Source organism: Salvelinus namaycush, chromosome 26, assembly GCF_016432855.1.
Source record: "Salvelinus namaycush isolate Seneca chromosome 26, SaNama_1.0, whole genome shotgun sequence".
Classification (NCBI taxonomy): domain Eukaryota; kingdom Metazoa; phylum Chordata; class Actinopteri; order Salmoniformes; family Salmonidae; genus Salvelinus; species Salvelinus namaycush.
This window is the reverse complement of record NC_052332.1, coordinates 42,920,905-42,941,325: the sequence shown is the minus strand read 5'-3', so window position 1 is coordinate 42,941,325 and position 20,421 is coordinate 42,920,905. Positions and strand designations below refer to the sequence as shown.

The following is a 20,421-nucleotide window of genomic DNA, read 5'->3' as shown; positions in this document are numbered from 1 at the left end:
GACCTCAGGTAAGATCACCTCTTTGGTGAGAACTTTGCAAACATGGAGGCGGTGAGAGGAAGAGAGGAGGAGAACTACAAGAACAAAAAAAGGGGACATATTTCTGATGCCATTAGGGCCACTTTGGTGGACCGTGTCATAAATCATGGCCTGGTGATGAGGGAGGCAGAGAGTCCAGTCCAACCTGAGTCGCTACACAACTGTGGGGGCACCTGCCTTGCCTGTAGCTTGTAGTTTTGACTGAATGTGTCTGACCCAACCCAGCCCCCAGCCCTTGTGTGTAAATGTAGACATTGTAGTCCTGTGTTTTGGAGTTACACCGTATTCATGGTACAGTGTGCATGTATGTTCTGTTACAGACAGTCCTGGACTTTGATGCAACTGCACAGCCTCATGAGTTCATTTTCATTGATGAATCTGGATTCAATCTAAAAACCAGGCGTAGAGGGAAGAAAATGTTATAGGACAAAGAGCCGTTGTGAATGTCCCTGGGTAGCGCCGGCGGGGGGAATATCCCCTTATATGCCGCCATTAGTCTGCAAGGAGTTCTCCATCACCACGCCACCCTGGGTCCATACAATACTGCAACACATAGTTATATTTCTGGATGCACTACATAATGTAGTTCTACAGGACGGACCAGAGCAGCCCAGGTTTGTTGTCATCTGGGATAATGTTAGTTCCCACCGGGCTGCTCTGGTCAGGGACCGGTTCACCAACCACAATAACGTCACAGTTGTATACTTGCCCCCCGTTACTCCCCAATCCGATTGAGGAATTATTTTTCAGCTTGCCATTGGAAAGTGTATATGACCGCCAATCACATGCCCGCCTGCCTCTTCTGCAAACAATGGAAGAGGCATGCGGAGACGTTGAGGTGGGGATCAGTCCAGGGTTGGATACGGCACGCAAGGCGAAATTTTCACCGTTGCCTAGCCAGGGATGACATGGCTTGTGGCAAGGCGACATTTTCCCCGTTGCCTAGCCAGGGATGACATGGCTTGTGATGTGGCCAGACCCTAACAGAAGGCGGGATCCATAAACCATCCACCCCTTCCCTTACAATATTTTTGTTTTGTTTACCATTGCACTGTAATTACTTTTGTTTCTGTGAGTTTACAGTAACGTATTGAGTACTGTAATTACTTTGTTTTTGTTGTAAAAACTTAAGCTGTATATTTTTTTTCTGAAGCCTTTCTACTTTTGTGTTTATTAATTTGATCTTATTTTAACTAGGCAAATCAGTTAAGAACAAATTCTTATTTTCAATGACAGCCTACTGGGGAACAGTGGGTTAACTGCCTTGTTCAGGGGCAGAACGACAGATGTTTACCTTGTCAGCTGGGGGATTCGATCTTCCGGTTACTAGTCCAACGCTCTAACCACTAGGAAACCTGCCGCCCCGGTGTGAGTAGATGTACGGGAGAAATCTTTCACAGAAGCTTGTATAACACAATTAAAAAGGTATACAATGTACTAAAGACGTCAGTATTCTGTATAAAGTACGTCCGTGTGTTACTGCTTTGAAAGAGGAATTCAAATGGGACATTTTTGGAAAAGGATTGTTAAGTTTTGATTGCAGAGTTTCATTTTGACAGAAGTGAGATATTTATCCCCGAGTGTTGTCTTGTGTGTTACGTTGACACGAGCCAAATTCCACAACAAGAAGTGTAAGCGATCGCAAAAAACTGTAACCCTAACTATTTACTTCAAAATTTGACGTTTGGAGAAACGTGGATTAAACATTTAATTCTACAGCGCTTTTGAGTGAACCGAGTTCAGTCTGCAATGCTCCTCTCTCCTGCTGTAGTCCCCCCTTTGCCATAACAAGTTGGCGTGCTGAGGTACACTCTGAAAAGTAGCGCACTGGGCCATTTAATAGTCCTGTATTATCAGACATGTATTCTAGTGGCTATGCCCCTCACTGCACTGTCTGCTGGTCAGTCAATCAATGACCTTGTTTTATTCCACTTCATGTACAAACTTATATTCACTTTAATACAATGAATATGCCAATAATTTTGTGCACCAATCTTTCACAAAAATGTCCTGTTGCAAAAGGTAAAGCTTCTGAGAAACATCTGGAATCAACGGGAATTAATTGCACTGCCACCAGCTCTTCATGAGGAACAAATTAGACTTTAAGTGAATCCTAAAACGTACCCGATGACCGTTATCTAAAAAGAATACATGCTATTTCAGATGTAGGAATCAGACGATGTACAATGTTGCAGATGTTTTCCCCCCAGGACCAGCAAGAAGAGCGGGGTAGGCAAAGAATGGAGCATCAAACACAGAAGGGTTCCAAATGGCACCCTGTTCCCTGTGTAGTGCACTATGGGCCTTGGTCAAATGTAGTGCACTGCATTGGGAATAGGCTGCCATTTGGGACAACGGTCACACATCTATCCACTGGGGTTGGATCATAGGTACAGATCCAGGATCAGCTTATCCATACTAATTCCCTACCTTGACCACCAGGGGGGGAACAAGACAAACTGATGGATCAGAGGCACAGATCCAGGATCAGCTTATCCATACCAATTCCTTAACTTGACCACCAGGGGGGGAGAAAACACAAACTGATCTGGGATTTGGGATTTCAGGGAACGATGCTGAGCCGGGTTGACTGGATCACACTGATAAAACAGGCATGATATCGGACATACACTGCACCCAGACCACAGACCTTCCTCGACTCACAACGGACGAAACACGGGCGAAATTAAGGTAGGCTGCTATATCCATCTCTTTTGTTTAAATAAGCTTTATGTTATATACAAATATTAGTTTATTTTGGTATTCCATTCAATGTAATGCAGCCTAATATTGAGAGGGACTCCACTCTTTCTGTGGCTATCGTCAACTGTTACAAAATGTATGTATTTCACCTTTTATTTAAAACGAGTGTCAGGCTGTGTCAACTGTCAGTCCAAGTGTCAGGTTGAGTGTCGACTTTTCAGGCTATTGTGGCTTTTGACACATCAGCTTGGTCCACTTTCCCAACGTGTTAGAGGGTATGAAATCCTCCTCTCCTTCTCTGCTACTGAAAATCTCTAAATCAGAACAAGAATAACTTTTACCGATCAAGAATGACACCCGTTTTGAGTTACCGAACCAACTGCTTTTTCTTCCAGACTTTTTTGAAACGGCCATTTTGACCACTTTCCCAATTAGACAAACACTGAAGAGTATGAAACTCTTCCACAACTTTTCCTTCTTCTGCCATTCAAATCTAAAATCAGAACCCTTCTTCCACGACCACAAGAGCAACATTTAAGAGCCCCTCAACTTGACTTTACGTAAAGTTACAATCTACTGGTTGTTTTCCCATCTTTTGTCCAGTTCTTTGTAAATATATTGAAAGTTAAACTCTTTCCAGTTTGATGGTGTAGTTGACACATGAAGCTCACAGCAGAGGAATGGTAGTTCAGACGTTTATCACACCAACTCAAATGTATTTTACAATAATAAACCAGTATTATAAACTAAACACAGCTCCCTGATGTTCATAGATGATCCTGAAATTGTAATAAATCACTAATACTGTAGTAGAAACAGTATTATACATAGTAGTACAGTCTGTGTTGTATACAAAAGCAATGAAGCAGTGCATATAAAATATGAAAATGCAAGCCTCCAGCTTGTAAAAAGGTGTGAAGTGAAAGTTCTTTGGGTAAAAGCTTAGAATACACACATCTCTCATAACACTAATGAGCAATACAAACACACATCTCTCATAACACTAATGAGCAACACAAACACATCTCTCATAACACTAATGAGCAATACAAACACACATCTCTCATAACACTAATGAGCAATACAAACACACATCTCTCATAACACTAATGAGCAATACAAACACACATCTCTCATAACACTAATGAACAACACATTCACATCAATCATAACGCTAATGAGCAATAAACACATCTAATAGTGACATATGGCCTCAGTAGACAGGACACAGTGTAGGACAGTAGTGATATACGTTGGCATCCCTTGAAACAGACAGTAGGGGCTGAAAAGAGAACAGCTTTGATTGACCTTTGGCAGAACATGTAACAGTGTTTTAGTAACATTCTAACATGTGTCCATCATGTCATGTGGTAACAGTTCTTGTCATTTAAAACCAAAAATTGCATCTATCTGAGAAGCTCACACACAGAAGGATGGACAGACAGTTCCTTTTTGGCAGGAACGGTAACATTATTTGTACAAAATTGTAGCAGTCCTGTAGGAATGAATGTCTTTGAGAAGCTCCGTGTTACAAAGACAATCTGGTGTGACTAACATCATCGCTCTAATATCCAAATGGTGCCATTTGACTCCCAGCATCATAATACGTATGTCATAAAATATTACATTTATTTACCCAGGCAAGTCAGTTAAGAACAAATTATTATTTACAATGACGGCTTATTGGGGGAACAGTGGGTTAACTGCCTTGTTCTCAGAAGCAGAACGACAGATTTTCACCTTGTCAGCTCGGGGGATTCCATCTAGCAACCTTTCGGTTACTGGCCCAACCTACCGCTCTCATAACTTGTCACGACACACATTTTAGACCTGTTGTGACACACATTGCATTATTTCATGGCTGGTTATAACACCTACATAAGTGTCAAAGGCCACAACAGTAGTTGTTTCATGGCTGGTTATAACACCTACGAAAGTGTCAAAGGCCACAAAACCTACCACACGAGGCAAAACATTCCATTACACCATGGCCTGTGTGTCAACAGTATGTTGATGTTATATAACATTTTCTGAAATTAACCATATTAAAATGATCATTGTATATTTGCTCACACATTGATGTCAGACATGCACCTGCCCCAGTGCTCTGTTGCTGATGACTGGGATGAATGTAGGAGCAGGACCAGACACCCTCTATGTGACTGATGACTGGGATGAATGTAGGAGCAGGACCAGACACCCTCTATGTGACTGATGACTGGGATGAATGTAGGAGCAGGACCAGACACCCTCTATGTGACTGATGACTGGGATGAATGTAGGAGCAGGACCAGACACCCTCTATGTGACTGATGACTGGGATGAATGTAGGAGCAGGACTAGACACCCTCTATGTGACTGATGACAGGGATGAATGTAGGAGCAGGACCAGACACCCTCTATGTGACTGATGACTGGGATGAATGTAGGAGCAGGACCAGACACCCTCTATGTAACTGATGACTGGGATGAATGTAGGAGCAGAGAGCAGGAGCAGGACCAGACACCCTCTATGTGACTGATGACTGATATAAGGACAAGTACGTGATAGGCCTCTCTGGCTTATATGATTATGATGGTCATAACAAAGCAATTGTACGGTGTTGTAAGTCGTTTTTTTAGCATGGCTGTGCTGCGGTCATAGGTACGAGACGGAGACGCTGTGGTCATAGGTACGAGACGGAGACGCTGTGCTGCCGTCATGGGTACGAGACGGAGCCGCTGTGCTGCCGTCATGGGTACGAGACGGAGCCGCTGTGCTGCCGTCATGGGTACGAGACGGAGACGCTGTGCTGCGGTCATGGGTACGAGACGGAGCCGCTGTGCTGCCGTCATGGGTACGAGACGGAGCCGCTGTGCTGCCGTCATGGGTACGAGACGGAGCCACTGTGCTGCGGTCATGGGTACGAGACGGAGACGCTGCGGTCATAGGTACGAGACGGAGCCGCTGTGCTGCCGTCATGGGTACGAGACGGAGACGCTGTGCTGCGGTCATAGGTACGAGACGGAGACGCTGTGCTGCGGTCATAGGTACGAGACGGAGACGCTGTTAGCATGGCTGTGGTCATGGGTACGAGACGGAGACACTGTTAGCATGGCTGTGGTCATGGGTACGAGACGGAGACGCTGTGCTGTGGTCATGGGTACGAGACGGAGACACTGTTAGCATGGCTGTGGTCATGGGTACGAGACGGAGACGCTGTGCTGTGGTCATGGGTATGAGACGGAGTCGCTGTGCTGTGGTCATAGGTACGAGACGGAGACGCTGTGCTGCGGTCATGGGTACGAGACGGAGACACTGTTAGCATGGTTGTGGTCATGGGTACGAGACGGAGACACTGTTAGCATGGTTGTGGTCATGGGTACGAGACGGAGACACTGTTAGCATGGCTGTGGTCACGGACAGTGGAGATCGAATTTCAATATAGATCTTTTTTATTTTATTGTCTAGAGACAGACAGCAACGTTTTTACAAACCCCCGTTGTTATAAACCAAATGTAGGCTAGAAGCAAGGGGAGATATAGTCTAGAAGCTTTTTACAGAGGAAAACAATTTCATGAATTGGCTGGCTGGGCTGATGGATGCACAGGGATTTGTCAGATGGAACAGAAAACAAGATGCCCATTTTTGCGTCATTGGCTAAACAGGTATGGCTTAGAACGCGTCTCAACCAATAAAAATGCTTGTTTTGACCAACCCGTTGTAGAAAGTGTATTTTCTTAGCAAAGTGAAAACAGGATTGGTTCGTCATAAATTGTATTTTCTGCAAGTTATTTAAAATATGATAAAACAATTATTCATTGCAACAACAAAGGATTTTAAGAAACAAACTTTCAAACAAAACTAATTTGAATAAATGTAGGTTTTGACACTTATGTAGGAGGTGTTATAACCAGCCATAAAATAACAGGTGTGACGAAAGGATTTACTGCCGATACCGGACCAGGCCCAAATCCCCGTCCTTCGCCGATACAGGGGACGCAGATCCGGGAGCCTTGTGAGAATTTGTTGGCGAGTGGGTAACCAACCAACGTGGAATCATTGAAGAATAAACTGGATGAGCTCCGTTCGAGACTATCCTACCAACCCATAGTGACCGTACGTACATACCCCAACCAGAAGCCATGGATTACAGGCAACACCCACACTAAGATAAAGGGTAGAGCTGCTGCTTTCAAGGAGCGGGACTGGGCGCTTATAAGAAATCCTGCTTTGCCCTACGACAAACCATCAAACAGGGAAAAATCAATACAGGACTAAGACTGAATCCTTCTACACCGGCTCTGACACTCGTTGGATGTGGCAACGCTTGCAAACTATTACGGACTACAAATGGAAGCCCAGCCGCGAGCTGCCCAGTGACACGAGGCTACCCGATGAGCTAAATGACTTGTGCGCGCTTCAAGGCAAGCGACACTGAAGCATGCATGAGAGCATCAGCTGTTCCAGGCAACTGTGTGATCACGCTCTCCGTAGCCGATGTGATTTAAGACCTTTAAACAGGTCAACATTACCAGGACGTGTACTCAGAGCATGTGCTGACCAACTGAGTCTGTAATACCTACATGTTTAAAGCAGACCACCATAGTCCCTGTGCCCAAGAACACCAAGGTAACCTGCCTAAATGTCTACCAACCCGTAGCACTCAGTCCTGAAGCCATGAAGTGCTTTGAAAGGCTGGTCATGGCTCACATCAACACCATCATCCCATCATCCCAGCAACCCTAGACCCACTCCAATTTGCATACCGCCCAAACAGATCCACAGATGACACAATCTCTATTGCGCTCTACACTGCCCTTTCCCACATGTACAAAAGGAACACCTACATGAGAATGCTATTCATTGACTACAGCTCAGCGTTCAACATCATAGTACCCTAAAAGCTCATCACTAAGCTAAGGACCCTGGGGTTAAACCCCTCCATCTGCAACTGGATCCTGGACTTCCTGACGGGCCGCCCCCAGGTGGTAAGGGTGGGTAACAACACATCTGCCTCGCTGATCCTCAACATGGAGGCCCCTCAGGGGTGCGTGCTTAGTCCCCTCCTGTACTCCCTGTTCCCCCACGACTGTGTGGCCAAGCACGACTCCAACACCATCATTAAGTTTGCTGACGACACAACGGTGGTAGGCCTGATCACCGACAACGATGAGACAGCCTATAGGGAGGAGGTCAGAGACCTGGCCAGTGTGGTACCAGGACAAAAACCTCTCCCTCAACATGATCAAGACAAAAGGAGATGATCGTGGACTACAGGAAAAGGAGGTCTGAGAACGCCCCCATTCTCATCGACGGGGCTGTAGTGGAGCAGGTTGAGAGCTTCAAGTTCCTTGGCGTCCACATCACCAACAAACTAGCATGGTCCAAACACATCAAGACAGTCTTTAAGAGGGCATTTCAAAAACTATTCCTCCTCAGGAGACTGAAAAGATTTGTCATGGGTCCTCAGATTCTCAAGAGGTTCCACAGCTGCACCATCGAGAGCATCCTGACTGGTTGCATCACCGTGTGCGCCATCACATGCATGTTGATTTTGTCCATCCGCACCAGACGCGATCAGGACACTCAAGTTGAAATATCAACACAAACTCTGAACCAACTATATTAATTTGGGGACAAATAGAAACACATGAAACATTCACGACAACTGCTCAACCTCTGATCGCAAGGCACTACAGAGGGTAGTGCGTACGGCCCAGTACATCACTGGGGCCAAGCTTCCAGCCTTGCAAGACCTCTATACCAGGCGGTGTCAGAGGAAGGCCCTAAAAATTGCCAAAGACTCCAGCCACCTTAGTCATAGACTGTTCTCTCTGCTACCGCACGGCAAGTGGTACCGGAGCACCAAGTCTAGGACCAAAAGGCTTCTAAACAGCTTCTACCCCCAAGCCATTAGACTCCTGAACATCTAATCAAAATGGCTACCCAGACTATTTGCATTAACCCCTCTTTTTTTACACTGCTGCTACTCGCTGTTTATTATCTATGCATAGTCACTTTACCTACATGTACACATTGGTGGAAAAAGTAACCAATTGTCATACATACCTTAATAGAAAGTTACTCAAGTAAAATTGAAAGTCACCCAGTAAAATACTACTTGAGTAAAAGTCTAAAAGTATTTGGTTGTAAATATACTTGCAGTAAGTATCAAAAGTAAATGTAATTGCTCAATTTTACTTAAGTATGCAAAAGTAAAAATATTTTAAAATTCCTTATATTAAGGAAAGCAGATGGCACCATTTTGTCTTTTTTTAAATTCACAGATAGCCAGGGGCACACTCAGACACCACGACACTCAGACACTCAGACACTCAGACACTCAGACACTCAGACACTCTGACACTCTGACACTCTGACACTCTGACATCATTTACGAAAGATGTATTTGTGTTTAGTGAGTCCACCAGTAGGGATGTAGGGATGACCACGTGTTCTCTTGATAAGTGCGTGAATTGGACCATTTTCCTGTCCTGCTAAGCATTCAAAATGTAACGAGTACTTTTTGGATATAAAAAGTACTATTTATTTTTTAGGAATGTAGTGAAGTCAAAGTAATACTTGTCAAAAATTTCAAAAGTAAAAGTACAGATACCCCAAAAAACTACTTAAGTAGTACTTTAAAGTACCTCGACTAACCTGTACCCCCGCACATTAACTCGATACCGGTACCCCCTGTATATAGCCTCCACATTGACTCTGTACCGGTACCCCCTGTATATAGCCTCCACATTGACTCTGTACCGGTACCCCCTGTATATAGCCTCCACACTGACTCTGTACCGGTACCCCCTGTATATAGCCTCCACATTGACTCTGTACCGGTACACCCTGTATATAGCCTCCACATTAACTCGATACCGGTACCCCCTGTATATAGCCTCCACATTGACGCTGTACCGGTACCCCCTGTATATAGCCTCCACATTGACTCTGTACCGGTACCCCCTGTATATAGCCTCCACACTGACTCTGTACCGGTACCCCCTGTATATAGCCTCCACATTGACTCTGTACCGGTACACCCTGTATATAGCCTCCACATTAACTCGATACCGGTACCCCCTGTATATAGCCTCCACATTGACGCTGTACCGGTACCCCCTGTATATAGCCTCCACATTAACTCGATACCGGTACCCCCTGTATATAGCCTCCACATTGACTCTGTACCGGTACCCCCTGTATATAGCCTCCACATTGACTCTGTACCGGTACCCCCTGTATATATCCTCCACATTGACTCTGTACCGGTACCCCCTGTATATAGCCTCCACATTAACTCGATACCGGTACCCCCTGTATATAGCCTCCACATTAACTCGATACCGGTACCCCCTGTATATAGCCTCCACATTAACTCGATACCGGTACCCCCTGTATATAGCCTCCACATTAACTCGATACCGGTACCCCCTGTATATAGCCTCCACATTAACTCGATACCGGTACCCCCTGTATATAGCCTCCACATTAACTCGATACCGGTACCCCCTGTATATAGCCTCCACATTGACTCTGTACCGGTACCCCCTGTATATAGCCTCCACATTAACTCGATACCGGTACCCCCTGTATATAGCCTCCACATTGACTCTGTACCGGTACCCCCTGTATATAGCCTCCACACTGACTCTGTACCGGTACCCCCTGTATATAGCCTCCACATTAACTCTGTACCGGTACACCCTGTATATAGCCTCCACATTAACTCGATACCGGTACCCCCTGTATATAGCCTCCACATTGACGCTGTACCGGTACCCCCTGTATATAGCCTCCACATTGACTCTGTACCCCTTGTATATAGCCTCCACATTGACTCTGTACCGGTACCCCCTGTATATAGCCTCCACATTGACTCTGTACTGGTACCCCCTGTATATAGCCTCCACATTGACTCGGTACCGTAACACCCTGTATATAGCCTCCACATTAACTCGATACCGGTACCCCCTGTATATAGCCTCCACATTAACTCGATACCGGTACCCCCTGTATATAGCCTCCACATTGACTCTCGGTACCCCCTGTATATAGCCTCCACATTGACTCTGTACTGGTACCCCCTGTATATAGCCTCCACATTGACTCGGTACCGTAACACCCTGTATATAGCCTCCACATTGTTATTTGATTGTTACTTTTTACAAAAGTATTATTCTTTTACTTTATTTAGTAAATATTTCCTTAACTCTTTTCTTCTAACTGCATTGTTGGCTAAGGGCTTGTAAGTAAGCATCTCACGGTAAGGTCATGTGACTAATACAATTTGATTTGATGCCACTTATGACCATATTATGATAGGTTATAACTTATGTCAGCTGTTATGACATATTGTGACATGGTTATAACTGTGTCATAACGTTATGATGCTGGTGTCAAGCTTTACCCAAAGGGTTTTCAGTCATGTCTTTACAACTTTCTCCTCTTCCTCTCTTCCTCCTCCTCCTCCACTGGGCACCTTCCAGGCAACAAGACAGGTCCTCCTCTCCTCTCTTCCTCTTCTCCTCCTCCTCCACTGGGCACCTTCCAGGCAACAAGACAGGTTCTCCTCTCCTCTGGGCACCTTCTAGGCAACAAGACTTCTTCCTCCCCTCTAGGTGTGTAAAGGTCAGAACTCATCCTCTCCAGGTGTGTAAAGGTCAGAACTCATCCTCTCCTCTCTAGGTGTGTACAGGTCAGAACTCATCCTCTCCTCTAGGTGTGTACAGGTCAGAACTCATCCTCTCCTCTAGGTGTGTACAGGTCAGAACTCATCCTCTCCTCTAGGTGTGTACAGGTCAGAACTCATCCTCTCCTCTAGGTGTGTAAAGGTCAGAACTCATCCTCTCCTCTAGGTGTGTAAAGGTCAGAACTCATCCTCTTCTCTAGGTGTGTAAAGTTCAGAACTCATCCTCTCCTCTCTAGGTGTGTAAAGGTCAGAACTCATCCTCTCCTCTAGGTGTGTAAAGGTCAGAACTCATCCTCTCCTCTCCTCTAGGTGTGTACAGGTCAGAACTCATCCTCTCCTCTAGGTGTGTAAAGGTCAGAACTCATCCTCTCCTCTAGGTGTGTACAGGTCAGAACTCATCCTCTCCTCTAGGTGTGTAAAGGTCAGAACTCATCCTCTCCTCTAGGTGTGTAAAGGTCAGAACTCATCCTCTCCTCTCCTCTAGGTGTGTACAGGTCAGAACTCATCCTCTCCTCTCCTCTAGGTGTGTACAGGTCAGAACTCATCCTCTCCTCTAGGTGTGTACAGGTCAGAACTCATCCTCTCCTCTCCTCTAGGTGTGTACAGGTCAGAACTCATCCTCTCCCAGGTATAGCGAGGTCATATCTAGATCCAGCATGCATTGCTCTGCCTCAGTCAGTCCATAGGGGGAGTCTCCAGACAGAGGAAGAGACCTGCACCTCCCCTTCCTTTGTTCACTGGCAGACACGCTAAATGTGGAGCTGCGCTGCCTCTGCTGCTGTGGGTTATGGCGCCCCTGCTGGTCGGAGGCGGTGTTGCAGGACTGAGCTTCTCTCAGCTTCCTGGCCAGGATATTTCTCTGAATCGGGGAAGGGCCTCGACGGTTCCAGTTATGTTCTGCCCGCTCCGCCCGGTCCGGGGTGAGGTAAGCAGTGCAGCCACGAGACCCCACCCCTGGTCCTAATCCTGGTCCACCTATACCTGAAGTCCCACCTCTCTCTCCTCTATCTTCACCTCCTTCTCTTCTATCACCAATCCTCCGCCTCTCCCTCTCCAGGGTGAGTTCAGGGTTGCTAAGCAGCTCAGATCCTAACATGGCCGCCGTTGTAGTGTTGGTCTCTGTGTGTTCAGGGTCAGAGATCAAGTAGGTGGTGTTGTTTTCAGCGTGTTTGGGTTTGTTACTGAAACACGGAGGACATCCAGTCTCCACCCAGGGTCTTCTCCTGTCGTCCCCAGGCCAAAGGGGTCGCGGTTTGGGCCTGGCCCAGTCAGGGGTGCTCTGCTCTGGGATGGGATAGGGGGGGTAGGCCGGGTTCTTGGTCTCCAAGGTTCCTCGGATCCTACAGCTGCCCTCGGGGAGGGTCCTGGTGCGGGGACCCACCTGAATTAATGAATGGCTGAATTAATCATTAATTGTGCATATGTACACTGTCATTTGAGTACAACAATACATACATTAAATATTATCAAGGAGTAAAAACACAAAGCCTACTGACTTATTTCCATTGTGGTCCAGGTTATTACCTCCCCGGGTGTTATTGGTTATTACCTCCCCGGGTGTTATTGGTTATAACCTCCCCGGGTGTTATTGGTTATAACCTCCCCGGGTGTTATTGGTTATAACCTCCCCGGTTGTTATTGGTTATAACCTCCCCGGTTGTTATTGGTTATAACCTCCCCGGTTGTTATTGGTTATAACCTCCCCGGTTGTTATTGGTTATAACCTCCCCGGTTGTTATTGGTTATAACCTCCCCGGTTGTTATTGGTTATAACCTCCCCGGTTGTTATTGGTTATAACCTCCCCGGTTGTTATTGGTTATAACCTCCCCGGTTGTTATTGGTTATTACCTCCCCGGGTATTATTGGTTATTACCTGGGTCTGACTCCTCTCCCTGTGGGGGCGACATGGGGCTGCTGGGGGAGGTGGGGGCTTGGTGACGTGAAAGCTGGATGTCCGTCTACAGTTTGGGTTTTTCTGGTACGAGTTGGAGGGAACGCCTCCTCCTCCCATCCCTCCTAACCCAGTCCTCTCCACCATCTCCACCCAGTCTGCCGTGCGGTCTCGTCGTTTGGAGCTCCCGCCACCTCCTCCCCCGCCTTCTCTCATGTATCCGGCCACGGGAGGCCCCAGGACGAGCTCCACCCTGGGGCTCAGTCTGTCTGGCAGAGTAACCGAGCTGCGCTGTGGGACCCTGGGCTCGGGGAAGGGGGCGGTGATACGAAACCGGCTCAGATTAGAATCCTCTTCCTGGAGGTCCAGGGGGCTGGGGTTGGGGCTGAGCCCAGGGAGGGTGAACCCTGGCTGGGTAGGGGTGGAGGTGGGGGAGTCCTCCAGAAGAGTGTCGTGGACAGGGCTCTGTGAGACATGATAGAGCTGGGTGGCTTCCTTTAAACCTCTCTTCTTCATCTCTTTTAACTGCTGCTGGGCCAGACGGTACCTGGAGAATACAGTCATATAGTTAACCCTTCAGCTGCTGAACCAGACGATACCTGGAGAATACAGTCATATAGTTAACCCTTCAGCTGCTGCTGAACCAGACGATACCTGGAGAATACAGTCATATAGTTAACCCTTCAGCTGCTGCTGAACCAGACGATACCTGGAGAATACAGTCATATAGTTAACCCTTCAGCTGCTGCTGAACCAGACGATACCTGGAGAATACAGTCATATAGTTAACCCTTCAGCTGCTGCTGAACCAGACGATACCTGGAGAATACAGTCATATAGTTAACCCTTCAGCTGCTGCTGAACCAGACGATACCTGGAGAATACAGTCATATAGTTAACCCTTCAGCTGCTGCTGGGCCAGACGATACCTGGAGAATACAGTCATATAGTTAACCCTTCAGCTGCTGCTGAACCAGACGATACCTGGAGAATACAGTCATATAGTTAACCCTTCAGCTGCTGAACCAGACGATACCTGGAGAATACAGTCATATAGTTAACCCTTCAGCTGCTGCTGGGCCAGACGATACCTGGAGAATACAGTCATATAGTTAACCCTTCAGCTGCTGAACCAGACGATACCTGGAGAATACAGTCATATAGTTAACCCTTCAGCTGCTGAACCAGACGATACCTGGAGAATACAGTCATATAGTTAACCCTTCAGCTGCTGAACCAGACGGTACCTGGAGAATACAGTCATATAGTTAACCCTTCAGCTGCTGCTGAACCAGACGATACCTGGAGAATACAGTCATATAGTTAACCCTTCAGCTGCTGCTGGGCCAGACGATACCTGGAGAATACAGTCATATAGTTAACCCTTCAGCTGCTGCTGAACCAGACGATACCTTTAAGGTGCATTACCACCACCAACTGGACTGGAGTGTGGACCTCAGTTCATCTTTCAATCACCCACGTGGGTATATGCTCCTAAAAACCAATGAGGAGATGGGAGAGGCGGGACTTGCAGCACGTCAAGTGTAAAAAAAAAATAGAACAAAGTTCTATTTTGTCGCCTGGCTTCGCAGATGCTTGTTGGCGCGTGCCCAGTTTGGATAAAATGATTGAAAAACATGTGTACATTTATTTTGCAACATTCGCACACTTAACGCAAGCGGTGTGGTCAGCATCTAATACTACAGTTATTCCCAGTACTTCAGCTGGAACACAGTTATTCCCCGTACTTCAGCTGGAACACTACAGTTATTCCCCGTACTTCAGCTAGAACACTACAGTTATTCCCCGTACTTCAGCTGGAACACTACAGTTATTCCCCGTACTTCAGCTGGAACACTACAGTTATTCCCCGTACTTCAGCTGGAACACTACAGTTATTCCACATACTTCAGCTGGAACACTACAGTTATTCCCCATACTTCAGCTGGAACACTACAGTTATTCCCCATACTTCAGCTGGAACACTACAGTTATTCCCCATACTTCAGCTGGAACACTGCAGTTATTCCCCGTACTACAGTTATTCCCCGTACTTCAGCTGGAACACTGTAGTTATTCCCCGTACTTCAGCTGGAACACTGCAGTTATTCCCCGTACTTCAGCTGGAACACTACAGTTATTCCCCGTACTTCAGCTGGAACACTGCAGTTATTCCCCATACTTCAGCTAGAATACTACAGTGTACATCAAATTGTCAGTTATGAGATGGTTAGTCCCAGCCAAGCAATCTGATTGGTCAAAATAGGGACTTGACTGTCAAAGTGTATTTGTGGAGCACCCAGTATTTTGTGAACATATATTAATTATAGTAATACATTAAATTGAAATAAACAAACAAACTCTACCTACCCAAAGATTGGCGGTAGCACCTTCTGTCCCGATGGAGACAGTCTATCTGGGTCCTGATCCAGGGGAATAACCAGAGGAGGGGGCTGAGGCAGAGGCTTGCACCCCGGGTTAGGCCTTTCGTTCTGGGCTAGCCCTGGCCCTGTGCCCCTGTGGTTCCCCTGGCTGTCGGAGAGGCTGGGTCTCTGGAGGCTGTTCCCACAGATGGAGGCCTCGTCAGAGAGTTTACGTCCCCCAGGTGAGTGCATAGATCCGCTGCGGACCGAGCTACACTGAGGTGTCCGGCAGAGTTTACGCCACAGGGTGACCAGGATGGTAGCTAGGATGACCGCCAAACACAGGGATATACCTGCCACGACTACCAGGTTACCACCGAGAAAGGAGGAGGCTGGAGGAGGGGGGAGGGACGGAGAGGGAGCGGGGAGGACTGGAAGACAGAAAGAGGAAGTGAGAAGGGAATAGGGAGAGAGAGAATAGATGAGGGGGCGGGGACAAGAGAAACAAAGTTAGATGATTGAGGAAATCAATATGACATCATTGAGTATAAGCCTATGAGCACAAGACAATGAAAAGATGTTAAAAAGACGTCTTTTCACGTCTTGTACTGATGGGGAAGTAACATTACTGGGGATAAAAATAAAAGAGAAAGGAGAGAGAGTTGGAGGGAGATACTGCATGACTGAAGATATGACGAAATGACAGACACAGAGTGGAAAGGAGAGAGAGTTGACATTAGATGATGTTAAGAAAGGACAATGTACCTGTACAGTCTTCCAGTGAGCAGAGAGACTGTTCCTTGACCATGCCGGTGCACTGCATACTTCCACCACCGGAGGGCAGCAGACACTCTCGCACTCTCTCCCTCACCCCCTCTCCACAGCTCACACTGCACACACTCCACGCCTGCCACACACCCCATGACTCTACAGAGAGAGGAGAGAGGGGTGAGAGAGCGAGGGGGAGGGGGGGGGGGGGGGGTGAGAGAGCGAGGGGGAGGGGGGGGGCGAGAGAGCAAGAGTTTTTGGGGGATCGAGCGAGAGAGAGAGAGCGAGCGAGAGATGTCACATACAGTAGCTATCTAGCTGCTGAAAAGTGCTGGTCTGATGCTGGTCTGATGCTGGTCAGTGCTGGTATGATGCTGGTCTGATGCTGGTCAGTGCTGGTCTGATGCTGGTCTGATGCTGGTCTGATGCTGGTCAGTGCTGGTATGATGCTGGTCTGATGCTGGTCTGATGCTGGTCAGTGCTGGTATGATGCTGGTCTGATGCTGGTCAGTGCTGGTCTGATGCTGGTCAGTGCTGGTCTGATGCTGGTCTGATGCTGGTCAGTGCTGGTATGATGCTGGTCTGATGCTGGTCTGATGCTGGTCAGTGCTGGTATGATGCTGGTCTGATGCTGGTCAGTGCTGGTCTGATGCTGGTCAGTGCTGGTCTGATGCTGGTCAGTGCTGGTCTGATGCTGGTCAGTGCTGGTCTGATGCTGGTCAGTGCTGGTCTGATGCTGGTCTGATGCTGGTCAGTGCTGGTATGATGCTGGTCTGATGCTGGTCAGTGCTGGTCTGATGCTGGTATGATGCTGGTCAGTGCTGGTCTGATGCTGGTCAGTGCTGGTATGATGCTGGTCAGTGCTGGTATGATGCTGGTATGATGCTGGTCAGTGCTGGTATGATGCTGGTCAAGTTGGTTTGATGCTGGTCAAGCTGGTCTGATGTTGGCCAAGTTGGTCTGATGTTGGCCAAGTTGGTCTGATGCTGGTCAGTGCTGTCTGATGCTGGTCAGTGCTGTCTGATGCTGGTCAGTGCTGTCTGATGCTGGTCAGTGCTGTCTGATGCTGGTCAGTGCTGTCTGATGCTGGTCAAGCTAGACTGATGCTGGTCAGTGCTGGTCAAGCTTTTTCTGATGCTGTCCAATCTAGCGTTGAGTTAGGGTTAAGGTTAGTGCTAGAATATAGCAGTTAGGGTTTGCGGTCAGGGTTAGGGGTGTAGGGTCATGGTTGGGTCAGGGGTGTAGGGTCATGGTTGAGTCAGGGTTAGGGGTGTAGGGTCATGGTTGGGTCATGGTTAGGGGTGTAGGGTCAGGGTTAGGGGTGTAGGGTCATGGTTGGGTCATGGTTAGGGGTGTAGGGTCATGGTTGGGTCATGGTTAGGGGTGTAGGGTCATGGTTGGGTCATGGTTAGGGGTGTAGGGTCAGGGGTGTAGGGTCATGGTTGGGTCAGGGTTAGGGGTGTAGGGTCATGGTTGGGTCATGGTTAGGGGTGTAGGGTCAGGGGTGTAGGGTCATGGTTGGGTCATGGTTAGGGGTGTAGGGTCATGGTTGGGTCATGGTTAGGGGTGTAGGGTCATGGTTGGGTCATGGTTAGGGGTGTAGGGTCATGGTTGGGTCATGGTTAGGGGTGTAGGGTCAGGGGTGTAGGGTCATGGTTGGGTCATGGTTAGGGGTGTAGGGTCAGGGGTGTAGGGTCATGGTTGGGCCAGGGTTAGGGGTGTAGGGTCATGGTTGGGCCAGGGTTAGGGGTGTAGGGTCATGGTTGGGCCAGGGTTAGGGGTGTAGGGTCATGGTTGGGTCATGGTTAGGGGTGTAGGGTCAGGGGTGTAGGGTCATGGTTGGGTCATGGTTAGGGGTGTAGGGTTAGGGGTGTAGGGTCATGGTTGGGCCAGGGTTAGGGGTGTAGGGTCATGGTTGGGTCATGGTTAGGGGTGTAGGGTCAGGGGTGTAGGGTCATGGTTGGGTCATGGTTAGGGGTGTAGGGTCATGGTTGGGTCATGGTTAGGGGTGTAGGGTCAGGGTTAGGGGTGTAGGGTCATGGTTGGGTCATGGTTAGGGGTGTAGGGTCATGGTTAGGGGTGTAGGGTCAGGGGTGTAGGGTCATGGTTGGGGGTGTAGGGTCAGGGGTGTAGGGTCATGGTTAGGGGTGTAGGGTCAGGGGTGTAGGGTCATGGTTGGGTCATGGTTAGGGGTGTAGGGTCAGGGGTGTAGGGTCAGGGTTGGGTGTGTAGGGTCAGGGGTGTAGGGTCAGGGTTGGGTGTGTAGGGTCAGGGGTGTAGGGTCATGGTTAGGGGTGTAGGGTCATGGTTGGGTCATGGTTAGGGGTGTAGGGTCAGGGGTGTAGGGTCAGGGTTGGGTGTGTAGGGTCAGGGGTGTAGGGTCAGGGTTGGGTGTGTAGGGTCAGGGGTGTAGGGTCAGGGTTGGGTGTGTAGGGTCAGGGTTGGGTGTGTAGGGTCAGGGGTGTAGGGTCAGGGTTGGGTGTGTAGGGTCAGGGTTGGGTGTGTAGGGTCAGGGTTGGGTGTGTAGGGTCAGGGTTGGGTCAGGGTTGGGTGTGTAGGGTCAGGGGTGGGTCAGGGTTGTGTGTGTAGGGTCAGGGTTGGGTGTGTAGGGTCAGGGGTGTAGGGTCAGGGTTGGGTGTGTAGGGTCAGGGGTGGGTCAGGGTTGGGTGTGTAGGGTCAGGGTTGGGTGTGTAGGGTCAGGGGTGGGTCAGGGTTGGGTGTGTAGGGTCAGGGGTGGGTCAGGGTTGGGTGTGTAGGGTCAGGGGTGGGTCAGGGTTGGGTGTGTAGGGTCAGGGGTGGGTCAGGGTTGGGTGTGTAGGGTCAGGGGTGGGTCAGGGTTGGGTGTGTAGGGTCAGGGGTGGGTCAGGGTTGGGTGTGTAGGGTCAGGGGTGGGTCAGGGTTGGGTGTGTAGGGTCAGGGGTGGGTCAGGGTTGGGTGTGTAGGGTCAGGGGTGGGTCAGGGTTGGGTGTGTAGGGTCAGGGGTGGGTCAGGGTTGGGTGTGTAGGGTCAGGGGTGGGTCAGGGTTGGGTGTGTAGGGTCAGGGGTGGGTCAGGGTTGGGTGTGTAGGGTCAGGGGTGGGTCAGGGTTGGGTGTGTAGGGTCAGGGTTGGGGCAGGGTTAGGGGTGTAGGGTCATGGTTGGGCCAGGGTTAGGGGTGTAGGGTCATGGTTGGGCCAGGGTTAGGGGTGTAGGGTTAGGGTTGGGTCAGGGTTAGGGGTGTAGGGTCATGGTTGGGCCAGGGTTAGGGGTGTAGGGTCAGGGTTGGGGCAGGGTTAGGGGTGTAGGGTCATGGTTGGGCCAGGGTTAGGGGTGTAGGGTCATGGTTGGGCCAGGGTTAGGGGTGTAGGGTTAGGGTTGGGTCAGGGTTAGGGGTGTAGGGTCATGGTTGGGCCAGGGTTAGGGGTGTAGGGTCATGGTTGGGCCAGGGTTAGGGGTGTAGGGTTAGGGGTGTAGGGTCATGGTTGGGTCAGGGGTGTAGGGTCAGGGTTAGGGGTGTAGGGTCATGGTAGGGCCAGGGTTGTGTTCCTACCTGCGTTCCTGTGCACCACCAGGCAGGTCTGAGCTGGACTCGGAGAGCGGCTGAAGTTGAGCACAAATCTGAAGCAGTATTTATTCCTTCCTGGGTCAAACACCGAACAGTTGAATTCTGTCTCGTTCTCCCCCTGTGTCAGCCAATTAAACGCCAGTGGAACGGAGGGGAGCGGGCCCTCTGCCCCTACACCCCCTTCCACCCCTCCACCTGCTCCCCCCACCCCTGTGCCCCCCTTTCCCTCTGACCCCACACCTCCGTCCCGGAATAAGAGGACCTTGCCGTTGATCAGAGCGCAGGGAGGGGTCACCAGGCGTACAGATACCGCTCCCTCACAGCCTGACCTGGAGGAGGAGGAGGATCATTACAAAACTACATCTACAATTTCTAACTGGCTAGCAGAAGTTGTACCAGGAAGTAATCACTGCCACCTGGTGAGGTTAGCATAGG

General features: G+C 48.9%; 1 protein-coding gene across 1 annotated transcript; it reads right to left on the bottom strand.

Moving 5' to 3' along the window:
* Positions 1 to 11,035: 11,035 nt before the first annotated feature.
* On the bottom strand, positions 11,036 to 20,182 carry LOC120021176 (thrombospondin type-1 domain-containing protein 1; the record flags this gene model as incomplete). The annotated part of the gene is made up of 5 exons (XM_038964814.1): positions 11,036 to 12,801; positions 13,295 to 13,859; positions 15,683 to 16,106; positions 16,441 to 16,602; positions 19,972 to 20,182. Coding segments are annotated over 5 exons (2,136 nt in total), but the record flags the coding sequence as incomplete, so codon positions are not given.
* Positions 20,183 to 20,421: the final 239 nt, after the last annotated feature.